This window comes from Camelus dromedarius, chromosome 1, assembly GCF_036321535.1.
Source record: "Camelus dromedarius isolate mCamDro1 chromosome 1, mCamDro1.pat, whole genome shotgun sequence".
Classification (NCBI taxonomy): Eukaryota; Metazoa; Chordata; class Mammalia; order Artiodactyla; family Camelidae; genus Camelus; species Camelus dromedarius.
In genome coordinates this window covers 78,965,713-78,980,772 of record NC_087436.1, presented here as the reverse complement: position 1 = coordinate 78,980,772, position 15,060 = coordinate 78,965,713, and the positions used below count along the sequence as shown (strand labels likewise).

The 15,060-nt window shown below is 34.0% G+C and overlaps 1 protein-coding gene across 10 annotated transcripts in view; it reads left to right on the top strand.

Moving 5' to 3' along the window:
* SEC31A (SEC31 homolog A, COPII coat complex component) overlaps positions 1-15,060 on the top strand; it is a 60,478-nt gene that overhangs the window by 24,218 nt on the left and 21,200 nt on the right. For 6 of the 10 annotated variants that reach the window (XM_010983561.3, XM_010983553.3, XM_064485818.1 and 3 more), the window contains exons 11-20: positions 242-478; positions 1,376-1,450; positions 2,855-2,893; positions 3,356-3,433; positions 5,726-5,801; positions 6,230-6,408; positions 7,719-7,845; positions 8,801-8,946; positions 10,468-10,641; positions 13,031-13,207. In XM_010983561.3, the coding sequence (XP_010981863.3) occupies positions 242-478; positions 1,376-1,450; positions 2,855-2,893; positions 3,356-3,433; positions 5,726-5,801; positions 6,230-6,408; positions 7,719-7,845; positions 8,801-8,946; positions 10,468-10,641; positions 13,031-13,207 (1,308 nt within the window). The remainder of the gene's footprint in view (positions 1-241; positions 479-1,375; positions 1,451-2,854; positions 2,894-3,355; positions 3,434-5,725; positions 5,802-6,229; positions 6,409-7,718; positions 7,846-8,800; positions 8,947-10,467; positions 10,642-13,030; positions 13,208-15,060) is intronic. The other 4 variants (XM_031432949.2, XM_064485834.1, XM_064485829.1 and 1 more) reach the window with 1 other exon arrangement.

Sequence of the window (15,060 nt, the reverse complement as noted above, 5' to 3'; positions counted from 1 at the left end):
GTTAGTAACAACAAATAGGTGAGAAACTGGGGCCACAGTAACTAGGACATTTTATGTAGAAGGTGGGTGGTGTGAAGAGGAATAATTGATAGCTGGGGTCACACTGGAGTACGGGAGGGCGTATCAGCGAATTGCATCGTGTTTAGGCCACAGTACTTTCCTTTCGCGGGTTTGCAGTAAGCATGTTTTGGGGCTGCATCCTCGTGGTTTGAGCTGATGTAGTTTATTTGTTCTGTTCTAGTTCGGAGGCAAACTGGTTACTTTTGCAAATGTCAGACCACAGCCTCAGCAGGGGGTCGAGCCGCAGGCGCTGCAGAACCACGTGTTCATTAGTCAGGTGGTGACTGAGAAGGAATTCCTCCGCCGCTCCGACCAGCTCCAGCAGGTCGTGCAGTCGCAAGGATTCGTCAGTTACTGTCAGAAAAAGATCGATGCTTCTCAGACTGAGTTTGAAAAAAACGTGTGGTCCTTTTTGAAGGTAAAGTCGGTATTAAACCATTTTATTTCATTATCTGCACATTCAGCTACTCCCATCATACACTAAATCTGTCTTCCTGTCAAAGAAACAGTGGGAAGCATGGGATTTCCGGGATCTCATGATGGAATTAAAGAAACCTTATGAAGAGCACATGAGCTAACACTTTTATGTCAAGAGTTCTTCTTTGCTTTGAAAAGCCTAATATGAAATACTTTTTTAAAAAGCAAAAAATGGTATAATAAATGTTTTAAAGTGAGAGAGACATAACATTCAGCAGACCTATTTTAAAATTAGAACATAGAGCTTAGTATAATGAATACAATAGAGTATGTAATTTTTGAAGTAGATCTGGTTAGGGAAAATGGTAAAAGAGGGAAAATGTGTAGGGGTGAGAGGTTGTAGGCATTTCTCATCCTTTTTACTGAGTTGCATTTATGACAGAATAACAAATAGAATTTTCTGGTTGGTCATTTTACTTCCCCTAGAATGTCTGTTTCTCAATTCTGAATTTTCCAAAAAGTAAATACAGTAAGGTTAAATTTATTTTTATATTTGGTGAGTAAGTATTAGTTTTAAAAAAGAGTTTTAAGACATTGAATGTTTCACATAATGTGAGTTTTGCATTCATATAACCTTTGGACATGACTTTGTTTTTACAAAAATTAGTTTAAAAGTAAGCTTTAGTCAGCCGGGAATATTAGTTACTAGTACACTTACTATTTAAAAAAAAAAAACTTCTTAAAAAAATACTATTCTTTGGTTCTCTTACAGTGAACCTTCTAGTTGATATAGTAGACTTTAGATATTTTAACCATTCTACTTGGAATTTGAGCAGTTAATTAAAAATTAGGCCTTTAAATGCAGGTCTTTGTTTCAAGAATATGTCTTTTTTAAAAGGTAAACTTTGAAGATGATTCTCGTGGAAAATACCTTGAACTTCTAGGATACAGAAAAGAAGACCTAGGAAAAAAGGTAAACTTTGGGGAAAGTTTAAAGGCTGTCCTTACACGGGTGAAATATTTATGTAGCATAGGTTTTTTGTTTTTTTTTTTAAGTTCTCACAAATTATTTCAAATCATTCAATAAACATTTAATAAGAGTTTGTGCTTGGTAGCCAAAGTTTTGGATCCATGTTGTTAAACAAGAAACTCCTCATTACACCTGGATTTAGGAGCTGCCAGAACCACCTTTAATTCAAACTTGTTTTAAAGAGCTGTATTAGGGAGTATTGGGCCTTGAAAGAAGAGAGGCTGTGAACCTGAAACACTGTGGAAATAACACTTAGATTTTTAAGAGGATGTATAACCAATGGCCCTGGAAGAAAGAGAGAGGGAAACTGTTCGTGATCACCTTGCATTCACTACAGTTTAAGTGATGAAAAATAAGGTACTATTTCAAGCTCTCACAATTTACCACCCTAGCTGTTTATGCCTTCAGCTGGTAATTCCCAAACTGTGTATTGAATTGATCCAGCTCATTAGTAACTGATAAATATTTTGGAACAAGGGTAATTTATTGTACTGAACCTGAACAAACAAAAAGCTCAAGTGATTTGCTTAGCATTTTAACTTAAAAAAAAAAAGATCCCTGTTTAAAAACAGGAGGTCGTATCCCAGTTTTACAGTTTTCTTCTCAAAGAGGGATTTAATAATTATTCCACATGGTTGACATGAACAGCAGTAAAAACACTCTGACTATGGAAACCTTGAAGGAAGTATTTTAGATTCTGAGCATAACCTGTATTAGCCCTTTGTCATTGTTTACAAATGACTAGAGTTTTCTACAGTTGTAGGCTTATCATGTATATGGAATAGTACTGAGCACGGTGAAGATTAGTGCTCCTTTGATGTCAGACAGACCTGGGGTCACATCACAGCCCCCACTGCTTACTGGCTACGTATCTTTGCTCACTCTTTTAGATTTTTTTGTATTTAACTTTATTATTAGTCTAAACTTCTTGATGCTATAACCTTTTTTTGGTTTGCAAAAGATTAGTATGAAACTTTACATATCCGATAGCAAAAAATGAGAAAATACAATTTGTCAAAATACTTCTAATAGCAGTTCTTTCCATAGTGAGTCCCTGAAGAAATATTTTTAAAAGTTATAGTTATCTTACTTGAAACAAAGTAGAAGAAGATATGCTTGTTTTGAGGTTAGTTTGGCAGTAGATGACATGTGAGCAGTAGAACTCCACATGATTGAAACTAGGACTATTGAGAATCTGTACAAATTTTCTTCTTTTCTTAAACATTCAATCCCTGATCTGAACTTCTTTGGATTTTTGCCAATGAGAATGGAGTAAGAGGTGAACGATTGCTATGTGGCTTGAAATAGAATTCCATTTAGTAGGTGAATTGGGTTTTTTTATTTCAGATTGCTTTGGCCTTGAACAAAGTGGATGGACCTGATGTGGTAAGAGAAACCCTTTACAAATAACTACCTTCTGAAATTTTGATTTAGGTCATAAGGAAATGTAATTTAAGAAATTTATTTTATTGCTTTACAGTTAGAAAAAATACTGACTATAGGAATTTTAATACAAGAATAATTCTCATTTTAAAATAGTGTAAGTTTTACCTGGTAGATTATTATTTTCTCTTGACATTATTTGAATTTTGCAAAAGAGTTAAAATGAAATCAATGACTGCTCAGATACTTCAGGTTAAAATCTTGGTTGCTCAGGGATATTTGGTAGGAAAGAAAGGCTAGGTCTTAACAGTAATTACTCTCTGCTTTTGCTCTAATGGTGTTTCTCAAATAAATTAGTTGCTTCTTATGAATGTTGTTGGTTGGGTCTTTTGTCTTCTTTGTTCACTAATAACCTTTTAATGCAACTTTCTTCAACTCCTCCTGTAATTGTTTTGTGTACCAAAGGCTCTTAAAGACTCTGACCAAGTAGCACAGAGTGATGGGGAGGAGAGCCCTGCTGCTGAAGAGCAGCTGTTGGGAGAGGTATTTATTTTTTCATTTTCAATTACATTGGGGAAATATATGATATTTGTTTATCTCACATTGAAATAATGGAAAATTTTCTTGACTACTTGTTCCAAAATAAAGCTGGAGTTTACTTTCTTAGAGATTCTTAGGGTAGGAGTCCATTTACTAGCTTGATGGAGGTATCATCTCTAAAATTTTTAGTTCTCTGACCTAGCTTCTGAATTATGTGGTTTAAAATTAATAGTTGATGTGAGATTGACTTAACTTGGTCACATTGCCTTCTATGTAAAGTTAGTATTTTTTCTTGGCACGTTAATATTTAGGGCTCACTAGCAGTGGCATAGGCTTCTGAATTAATTTTGAACTTTTGAGTTTAAGTAAAGAATGTTTCACTAAATAAACGGATTATTATGATTTACTATTAATGTGTCCTGAGTTCTATCGACAATTTTTATAACTAGTTAAAAAAGAGTCCTTGAACACAGAGTTGTGTCATTCTTTTTTTCCTTTGAATTTTCTGAGTTTTTTTTTAAAACACTAATAATTCTGTAATTTACTTTTCTTGCTTTCTAAATTATATTTCATCTTGGAAAATTAATCAACAAGTACTTATTTCTCATCTCATATTTGATTTTTTCATTTTTCTTTGTGATTTGGGGTTATCCTGACTATGTAAAGTTTCTTACGGTCTTTTACCAAGTTATAAAAATAATTAATCACTAAATTTAGACTACTACAAGATTATTATTAAAAACATTTTCCTTAGAAGTAGATCTCACATTTTATTTAGCCTGAGAATAAAGGAGATGGGTAAAGTCTTACTAAAAATTTGAACTAATTTTGGGAATACCTAGACAGAATTATAAGGAAATGTACTTTTATTTATATACAACTGGATTAACTATTGTCCAGTAGAGGGCCATTTGGAAATACACTCATGAATTAAATATATAGGTAAATATGTATTTAACAGAACAGCAGTTACTGATATATGCTTTCAGAATATTTGAAAAAATATTGTTTAAGGTCATGATATCTTCCCCTTTATCTTGATAATGCTATTTGTTATAAAATAAAACATAGTAGCTTACACATTGAAGATACCCAACACATAATAAATTGTGTATTTTTGACTTTATGTATGTTTCAGAAGTCCATACATAAAGGTTTATTAGTAGTTTTTAGAAAGCAAATTTTAACAATCGTTAAAAGAAGGAAAAGGGTTTTTTGGTAAGTTTGTTAGAGAATATAATCAGATCAGTATCTGATTTTATTACCTAATGTGAATAACTTAAGTTTAAAAAAATTTTTATTACAGTTCTCGATTCTAAAATGCTTCATTGGGGAAAGAATTAACGCTATAGTTATTCTCTTATAATGGTCAATACTGGCTAATTAAACATTATTAACAGATGATCCTGTGTTGTGCTTTACACTAAAATTACCCAATTCAAAAATGCTCCTGGCTTTGGATACTAAGTGCTAACTTTCAGATGTGTAGGTAACACAAGCACAGAAGATAGGTATTTTATCTCATGTAAAACTTTTTTTTTTAATTTCTCTATAATCTCGTATATATTTTATTTTTCATCTTCTGTAGAATTTTTATGCATAGAACAGAAAGCATTTAAAGTATTTGCCAGCAGTATGTCTCCATTATATTTCTTTTCTTCTAAAGAAAAAAAATATTTATTTTTACTCAGTCTTACAAGTAGTCTCAGAAATTTATAGCAGAACTGTGTATATTCTTACCAGACCAACCTGCTGTTCTAGACATGACTATTTTAAGAGAACACAAAATCTATAATTTAATGAGTATATTTATAAATAATCTGTTTATATTTCATTTATGTAAGGATGCATGTGATTTTTTGTTTATGACTGAGTCAATTAAAACAGAAAAGTTCTATTATAACTATACTTATTAGACAAATTTTTAGATCTATAGAAGTGAGGTTTTAAAATCTAAATATGGTGTCATTAAAAACATATTTTGTATGTTTCAAGGCTACTCTTAGTTGAAGTATCTACGAAAACAAAGATTCCTCAGCCTCAATAACTTCTGAGCTACCAGTAATGGACATGTACACTTAAGTTTATTTCTGATGACTTTTATTTATGATTATATAGTGAGAGTTAATACTTAGGGAAATTATGGATCTTAGTGTAAACTTGAATCTGAGAACTTTTCTGAAATAACTTGCCATGTCATCTAGTCAGTAGGTGAATAATCATACATAAATTTTGTTTTGCTGGTAAATTATTCCAGTTTCATTCCAGCTAAATTGCTGCCCTTTCCATCTTTAGCGCACTGAAGAGGAAAAGCAAGAATCTGAATTTCTACCATCAGCTGGAGGAACATTTAACATCTCCATCAGTGGGGGTATCTGTCAGTTTCGATTTCTAATTTTTTTAACCATCTGAAAGCAAGTAGTCCCTAAGCTTAAGTTAGAAACATTTTGTTACAGATGGTAGATTATTGAAAAGAACTCAGTTACCATTTAGCATATGTAATCAGTACCTTAAAAATGATAGTATGATCTAACCCTGTGTGATAGAAACTGTATAATGATCTTTATTACTACAGTTTAAACACTCTGGAAAATACATTACTTTACCTAATTTTATTTCCATACATCTCAGTATATTTTCATAGATATCAAGAGCTTATATTAGAAATTAATCCACCAGTAATATTTGAGAATGAGCATGTGTTCTCCATTGTATGTGTGTGTAAAAATTCATAGGTGTAGTGTTTTTTTCTTATAACAAAACTTTATTTAACTTAGGTATATTATTTCTTTATTGCAGATATTGATGGTTTAATTACTCAGGCTTTGCTGACGGGTAACTTTGAGAATGCTGTTGACCTTTGTTTACATGATAACCGCATGGCTGATGCCATTATATTGGCTATAGCAGGTGGACAAGAACTCTTGGCCCGAACGCAGAAAAAGTACTTTGCAAAATCCCAAAGCAAAATTACCAGGGTATGTTATTTTTAAAATAGATAAACAATAACACATTTGTAAAATAGTATACTTTTACTATAGATAATAGAAATGCAGAAAACAGTAAAGAACAAAAAAACTACCCATAATTCCTTGATCCAAAAGTAGTTATTGCTGATAGCTTGGTATAATTACTTCAGATTTTGTTGTTACATATGTATTTTTTTCAATGAAGAATACCTTTCATATTTTCATTGTAGAAAAGTTAGAACATAGAAAATGTTAAAGATAAAAATTTTAATATCCCGTAATTCCGTCAGATTTGTGCATACTCTTTTGTACCTCTTTCTATGTATTTGTAGAATTTTTAAAAACAGAATGAAGATTATATATGTATAGAGGGGTGGGTGTATAGCTCAGTGATAGAGTGAGTGCTTAGCATGCACGAGGTCCTGGGTTCAATCCCCAGTACCTCCATTAAAAAAAAGAAAGATTATATATGTATAGTTTTACTTACAGATACTGTCACTTACATTGTAAGCATTTTCCCATATCGTTAAAGAGTCTTAGCAAAATTTCAATTGCTCTATAATATTCTATAAGTAGGGATATATTATTTCCCTTATTTGGGGATATTTAAGTGGTTTCTGATATTTTCCTAATATAGTTAAGATCCTGATAAACATCCTTGTGCCGAAAGATTTGTGTGAATTTCTAATTGTTTCATAAGGCTGTAGTTCTTGGAAAGGAGTTTCTGGTACAAAGGGTCTGTACATTTTTAAGCTTACTAATACTACATTTCTTTCCATAAAAGTTGTCCCAGTGTTCCGTGCCAGCAGCTTTGGTTGCTGTCAGTTTCCCAGGCTGTCTCAGTGTCACTCCCTCCCCTGCTGTTGTTTAGCCACACTGGCTGCCTTCAGTTCCTCACACACTCCATGTGCCTTTCTCTCTCAGGACTGTGCCCCTAGTGATCCCTTGGCCAGGAATGTTTTTTCCTTTCTTGATGAAATTAATTCTAACTTCACATCTCAAATGTCTGTATGCTCAGAAAGTTTTTCCTGATCCTTCAGACCAAGTCATGTCTTCCTGTTCAATGTTTTAGTTACACCCTATACTTTTCGTCTCAGCATTTTATAAAATATCTTAGTGTGATTCTTTTTTTTTTTTTTGAGGAAAACTGATACTGTCTTTTATGTCATTTGATTCAAGAATACACTTCAGTTTGCTGCTGCTTTTATTCTATATGAAACGTTGAATAGTAGTTTTGAAAGAAATGATTGATTAGCCAGAGTTAATTTTTATTAATGCACCAAAGGCTTTTAATTCTCCCTTCATTTTCCTTTCCCAAGCTAATTACTGCAGTAGTGATGAAGAACTGGAAGGAGATTGTTGAGTCTTGTGACCTTAAAAATTGGAGAGAGGCTTTAGCTGCAGTACTGACTTACGCGAAACCAGATGAGTTTTCAGCCCTTTGTGGTAAGAAAATGAGCTTTATATTATATTATGTATATGGCATGGACTATTGCAAATAAAATTAATGACAGACTTTATGAGAAAATTTTTTAAGCCTTCTAATCACAACAAGAAAACAAAGTTCTCATTTGAATGCTTTTCTCAGAATTACTAACTACATTGCTTCTCCATACCTATTAGTCATTATTTTTAATAGTATTATTTAATGATATTGGTTTTGGACAGACCAAACTTGGAATCTTGCCTCTGCCACTTTATTAGCTGTACACCCTAGGAAAAATTAATTCCTAAGCCTTAGTATGGTCATATGTAAAATGACACATAGTCAGCTCTTATAAATGTTAATAAATGTTACCTTGATAAAATTAATAATTATAACATGTGAGTAGAAATTACCATTAAAGGCCATGACTAAACTGATAACTAGGGAATAAAACTCATTTGCAAAAGCAGAAGCTTTATGCTGCTAGTATAAAAACAAACAACCATTTGCTTCCTTGAAACTATTATGAGAATACAGGATTATAGGATATTAACTTTATCATCATAAACAATTTATAGTAGTGCTAGCTACCATTGATGTTTATTCCAAATGTGCCATATTTTAGTCCACTGCTCACAAAAGCATCTGATGTGATGAAGTGCAGTTAAATGTTCATTAGAATTTTTCTGTTCAAGTATTGTTTCCATTATTAATTTTTTCTAATATAATGAATGGAAATCCATTCTACAACTAGGTATAGAATCTTATGAAATTGTTTATTATATCGGTTTTTCACATGCTTCCCCTCATGTAACAAAAAATATTTACTGAACATTTACGTCACAGTGATTTTGTTTCTACCTGCCACTCATTGGTTATAAAGTTTAATCCATCTTCTGAAAATATTATTGGGCTGCTCATGACCTCATGTACAGATTGCCTTGTGTGTAATTTTGTTTTCCTCTTGATCTATAGACCTTTTGGGAACCAGACTTGAAAGTGAAGGTGATAGTCTCCTGCAGACCCAGGCATGTCTCTGCTATATTTGTGCAGGGAATGTAGAGAAACTAGTTGCATGTTGGACTAAAGCTCAAGATGGAAGCAACCCTTTGTCCCTTCAGGTTAGTGTCTTTGATACAAAAGGTGCTTCCTGTCTCCTTATATTCTAGAAATTGATTTGTTCCAGAAATTCATTGCTTTCACCCTCCTTAATTACATTTTAGGAGTTCTTTTGTTGAATTATGTGTATTTATTGCTATCTGTGGAGAGGCAGTTTGAGATGATGGGACAGTAAAATAGGAATGCAGCTGTTTGTGAAATCAAAGTTGATATGGTAGTTTATTGGGGAAGGTAGATGGCAAGAGCATGATAACAGCCCTAGAGTTTAACCTTTTCCTCCTGCCCCTTTCTCTGTCTCCAGGGATGCTGTCTGCCTGGGCAAAGATAGAAGCAATGTAGGGTGAGGAAGGGGAGACATTCCTAGTACAGTAGACATGGTTCAGGGAAAATGAAAGAAGTAAATGGAATCTCATGTAGCACTAATACACAGGCAAGAGAGGAAGTAAAAAATATGGGGAATATTCTCAGGTTCTGAGAACTATAGATGTAGATTTTTTTCTTTCTAAGCATTTAATCAGCAAGCTGCAAGAAATTTCAGTCTAATATTTCTTTTTATCTCTGGAAAAAGAGTTTCCCAGTAAAGTTCTTGCTTTAAAAATCACTGTTGAAACCAAAAATCTTGTAGGAATCAAGGTTTTCCTTTTATTTTTGTTTTGTTTGTTTTGTTTTGTTTATTGTATCATTTACTAGTTTTGTTAATTTTGCTAGGTTCATGGACAGTGTTGCCTTTAGGGGGAACTAGGTAAAGGGAACAGAGTTTTCTTTGCTATCTTGGTAATTCTTCTGTAAATCTAACATTCTTTCAAAATAAAAAGCTGAAGGAGCACTAACTTACTATCTTCAGGGTTGAAACATTTGATGACATACTCATCGGATGAGAGCCCCAGTGCTGCACATTCTCACCAGCACATGGTTTGGAAGGTTTTCCTTTTAAGTGCTTCTGAGGGAAAACAACTTGTTTCACACATCTGGATTTGTGTACTTATGAGGGGCAGTTGGGATATTCTTGTACTTTATACCTGAAGCATAGGTCCCCATTGTTGAAAGAATTGGCATTGAAGAACAACATGAGAAACTTTGGGTTGAAATACTAAGCCTGTTTGGGGTCACCTCTCAGTGGTACTATTTTTATTTTTGTATACGTAAGTATGTTTCCTCTTACACCTGCTGCAACCCAGTGTCTGCCTTCAGATCTCTGCCTCTCCCCATCACTTGGGATACTTGCCTTTTTTAGCTCACGAGTATCTGGCAGCTTAAGGATGTTTAGGAAAAGGTGGTAACCTATGTTTTATCTATGAGTAAGAGGATACCTACTTTTTCAGTTACCTCAGTAGTGGCCAAGTCTTCCAGACCTTTTTAAGATTGGTGATAATACTATATAGTATGTAGTATGTGGAAGGTACCGCACTTTTTGTAGACTTTGGAACTGTCAGTAACTCCTGATCTTTTCCTGACTCCTCTTAGTACACATCTTGGTGTCATTGTCTGTTTCTCCTTCACCCTCCCTTCTTTTTCTCATTTAGGATCTGATTGAGAAAGTTGTCATCCTGCGAAAAGCTGTGCAACTCACCCAAGCCATGGACACTAGCACTGTAGGAGTTCTTTTGGCTGAGAAGATGAGTCAGTATGCCAATTTGTTGGCAGCCCAGGGCAGTATTGCTGCAGCCTTGGCTTTTCTTCCTGAAAACACCAACCAGGTAATTAGAACTAACCATTTTTCTTCTTTCAGTGTATGAGAAAGGTAAGTCCAGTGGATAGCTCAGTATTAAACATAACATGTACTAGAACGTGGAATATTTTGGAGCAGTTGAACTTCTGTCACCTGACTGTAGGTGAATATTATTGACAATTCTTCAAAGATCATTTTAAGTGTATCCAGGCTGTGTCAGAGGGATGGGATGCTCTTACAGTGTGATAGATGCCTTTGTACTGAAGGGCATGGTATTTGAGGAAAATAAATGAGAAAAGGACCACCTTTTTGTTTCTTAAGCCAAATGCTGACTCTGCACAAGATTATTCCTAGGAATCTTCTGTGTTAAAAAGCTGTAAATGTTAATACTTAAACACACTGGGGTTGTGATTTTAAAATTCCCACAAGTGGCAGCCCAGATATTAGTGAAGTTGTTCATTCTCTGTGCCATTTCCGTCTGATACTGTCTGTGTGCAAGTATATTTTTAAAGTATTCAAGGCAGAGGGAACTACATTACATTCCTAACTTAGTGTCCTTATTTGGTGTGCAGTAAAACTCAGTCTTTTTCATGATATTTGTTTCAGTTCAGTAAGTGACTAAATATATAGTGATAAATAAGATTGCCAGGATCCTTTGCCTGGAGGAGTTTCCAAACTCAAAATGACAGCAGAAGTAAACATGGTATTCCAACGTGATAAGGACAGTGATAAAGCTAGTAGTGCTGTGGGGGCACAGAGGAGGGGAACTCAGTAACGGGGAGGGTGTAGCTCAGTGGTATGGTGTGTGCTTAGCGAGCACAAGGTGCTGGGTTCAATCCCCAGTGCCTCCATTAAAGTGATAGATAAATAAATAAATAAACCTAATTATCCCCTCCCCAAAAATTAAAAAATAAAAAATATAATTTTTACATAAAATATATAAAATATAAAAATAATTTTAAAAAATTTTTGAAAACCGGTAACAGAGCATGGGTGGAAGCTAGTGTGGGTGTGAAGACAGTTTTCCATAAGTAAGATATTTTTATCTGCATTGTGTGTCTGCCAGAGCTTAATTTTGAGCCTTATATTGTTTCTATACTTTTTATTCTAAACTTTATTCTGTTTTTTGATAGATTTTTTTTAGTTAATTGTTTTCAGGATTGTATCTGTTCTAGGGAATTACCAGTACATTTCACTGAGTAGTTTCATTGAGTAAAATACTACCTCTGTGTTCCAGGACTGTGGAGGTGTGGTTCTCTGCTTGGTTTTGTGTACACTTACATGTAGGATCCACCTCGAGTCCCCTTAGATTGTTAATGAGAATATTACAGTAGAAACATAGTCTTTATCTTTATGATGATTTAGGCATATTAGTTTTATGTGATTTTTCACTTAATAAGATCTCATTATTATATTGAGATATAAGGGCCTTTATCTTAAGACTAACTTAATATAAGACTTTAGATCTTCCAGCCTTAGAATTAAACTCTATTTTCACTATCATTTATGACCACATGTATTTTCTATACATTATTTTTCATGCTCTTCTTCAGACTTTTAAAGAACATTCTTTATGCAAAATTCATAATTTTAGTGTCATTTCTTCCTGTATATCTCAGAAGACACTTAGTATTTTCTGAGGAATATGTCCTGAGACTTTGTGACATCATTGTAGTCTATAATTCCCCTCCTTAAGGCAAGTTTACCTAAGTATACCCAAAAAGTTTAAGTGACATCTTTAAACTTTTAATGAATGTATAGAAATTTATAATTTTTATAGATATTAAGATGAATTCTTGCTGAAACATTTTAACACATTGCTTTTTGTTGTTGTTTGTTAATACCTTGAATGTTTATATGGTCAGCTCATACTTATTTTAGATCTGTATAGTTGTAGATCTGTATGAGCTACCCTGAGTTTGACATCTTACTCTTAATTTATTTCAAGCATCTCTTTTTTTAATTAACTTTCATCTCTTTCTTAGATCACCATTTTCTGCCATTACCAACTTTAACAGTTGATTCTCTTTTAGAATCTTTTTTCCCTACAAAGAAATAAAGTTGCATTTTTTCAGGTACTTTTGTGATTTGTGAGCATTACTTAACTGCAAGAAAACAACAAAAGAGCAGTGTTGATAAGTGACATTGATCTTGCATGTTACTGTGTGGTGGGCATAATTCAAATCCCTGACTTGGTTAAATTGTAAGTTACACTATGTATAATGGACCTTTGATGTCAGTCTTCAGTATTAGAAACCATGATGTCAGACCCTAAGGTGACAGGTTTTATTGTATAATACACAGCATATGAACAAATATCATATGAACGATCAAGCTTACTTTAAGAAGATCAACATGCTGTCATATATAGTTGGGTGAACTCTGTTTGCTTTGCTTTCTTCCATTGCTTCTTATAGCCAAATATTGTGCAGCTTCGTGACAGACTTTGTAGAGCACAAGGAGAGCCTGTACCAGGACAACAGGAGTCATCTAAAATTCCATATGAGAGGCAGCAGCTGCCCAAGGGCAGGCCTGGACCCGTTGCTGGTCACACACAGATGCCAAGAGTTCCAACTCAACAATATTATCCCCATGTGAGTGATATGGTTCAGATAGTAACATTTATGTATTTCTGTTCAAATTGGTGGTTTTAGTTTGTTGGGTAAGAGACCTTATAATGTGTTTTTTTTTTAATTATCCCTTTAATCTGGTCAAATAGATTATAAATTATATATAAATTAATCTAAGCTCTCTAGGGTGATTTCTTCTTACTTCTCCATCACTCAAACTTCTCTTACACATGCACATCTGTTCTCTACAGTTTGATTCATCTAACAAACTGTAAGTAAAGTAGTGGGTACAATTTTGTGAGTGATTTGGTTAATTTTTTTTAATGTTTTTAGAAAATAGTAGTCCTTTTTTTGAGAATTATTTTTTGAATCAGTAGAACAGGTTTACTATGAACAGGTTTACTTCTATATCAGCACAATACAAAGTATCCAGAATTCAAACTTATTTTTTTGGACAAGTTGTATTTTAGAGAAAAGCAAATGGCCAAAGGTTTATGAAAATGTGGGTCATGGGATATGTAAAGATGATTAAATGATTTTTATTAATTAATTTATTAAATTAAAATGACCAAATGGCATAAAATGTGGCCTCTTACTGTTTTTTTACTATTTCATGCAGCAATCTTTATTTCCAGACCAATAGATAACCTCATGTTCTTAAGTGAAAATTATATTTTCATAAGTAGTAAATGGTCTTGATTGATAACAAAATTAACTGGTACCCTCTCCATTTTAAAATAGAATAAATTGCTGATAGAATTGACAGGGTCAGTTTTACAGTTTGTTGTATCAGAAGTAAGCATAGAAGGATGAAAAACTAAAAAAAAAAATCATGCTCTTTTGTCTGTTGTACTTTTGGATGGTACTAATCAAGGTAGATCACATTTGTATATAGTTGTGACTGTAGTTTTGTTTTTTCATTCATTGGACAAATAAGAATTTAAGTGCCTGTCTTTATGCTACCCATTGAGGGTGTATGGGTAAACAAAACATTAAATTCCCCACTCTAGCGGAGATTGCACTAGACTTGCAAAGTCTACGACATAGCTAGGGCGTATCAGGTGATGGCTGGGAAAACTGAGAGGTGGAGAAGTCAAGCGACTGACTAATCAGGGTTTTAAGACAGAGGTTGAATTTCTCCGTATCTCGTGGCTAGTTAATGGTTAACAGAATTAGAACTCCTAAGCTAAGTACCTTGAGTTCCACCTCCCTATCTCAGGGCACTGAAGTAAGGCATTCTATTCTGGGAGAAGAGAATATTTACTCTTTATGTCCTTGGCTTTATCTGTCTTTCTGGGAAAATGTTAAAAAAAAAACAAAAAAAAACCTTGAAAGGCTTTGTTATAGTTCAACTTAACAGTCTCATACTTTAAGAAAAGGAAAACAAGTTCAGTCATAAATTAAGTGGTGATTTGCTTTTTAAAACTCAATGATACACTGAATGAGGGCAGAGGCTTACGGTTTTACAGGCACATATACAGGCAGGAGTACAGGGATGAAAGGGAGGCCAAATCAGCAGGCATTGCACTCCTGCTTAGACCAGCGCATCTTTGCGACTGTTTATGGTAGAGTTTCTACGAAGACTTACTTGACAAAAAATATTTTGATGGCTTTAAAAATTTTTTATGAAAACCTCTGGACTCCAGGCTGAGTTCCATGGTGTGGTGCAGCAAACACTGGCCTGGGCCTCAGAACACTGGAATCAGTCCTCACTCCATTACTGAGTTGTATGGACCTCAGCCAGCCTCTTCATTTCTCTGGGCCTTGGTTTCCTTGATGATAAAGCGTGGGGATTAGACTGGATGATCTTTAGTATTGTTTGATTCTAAGCCTCATATGGGACTAACGTGATTTTTGTGGCTCTAATGAATCCAGAA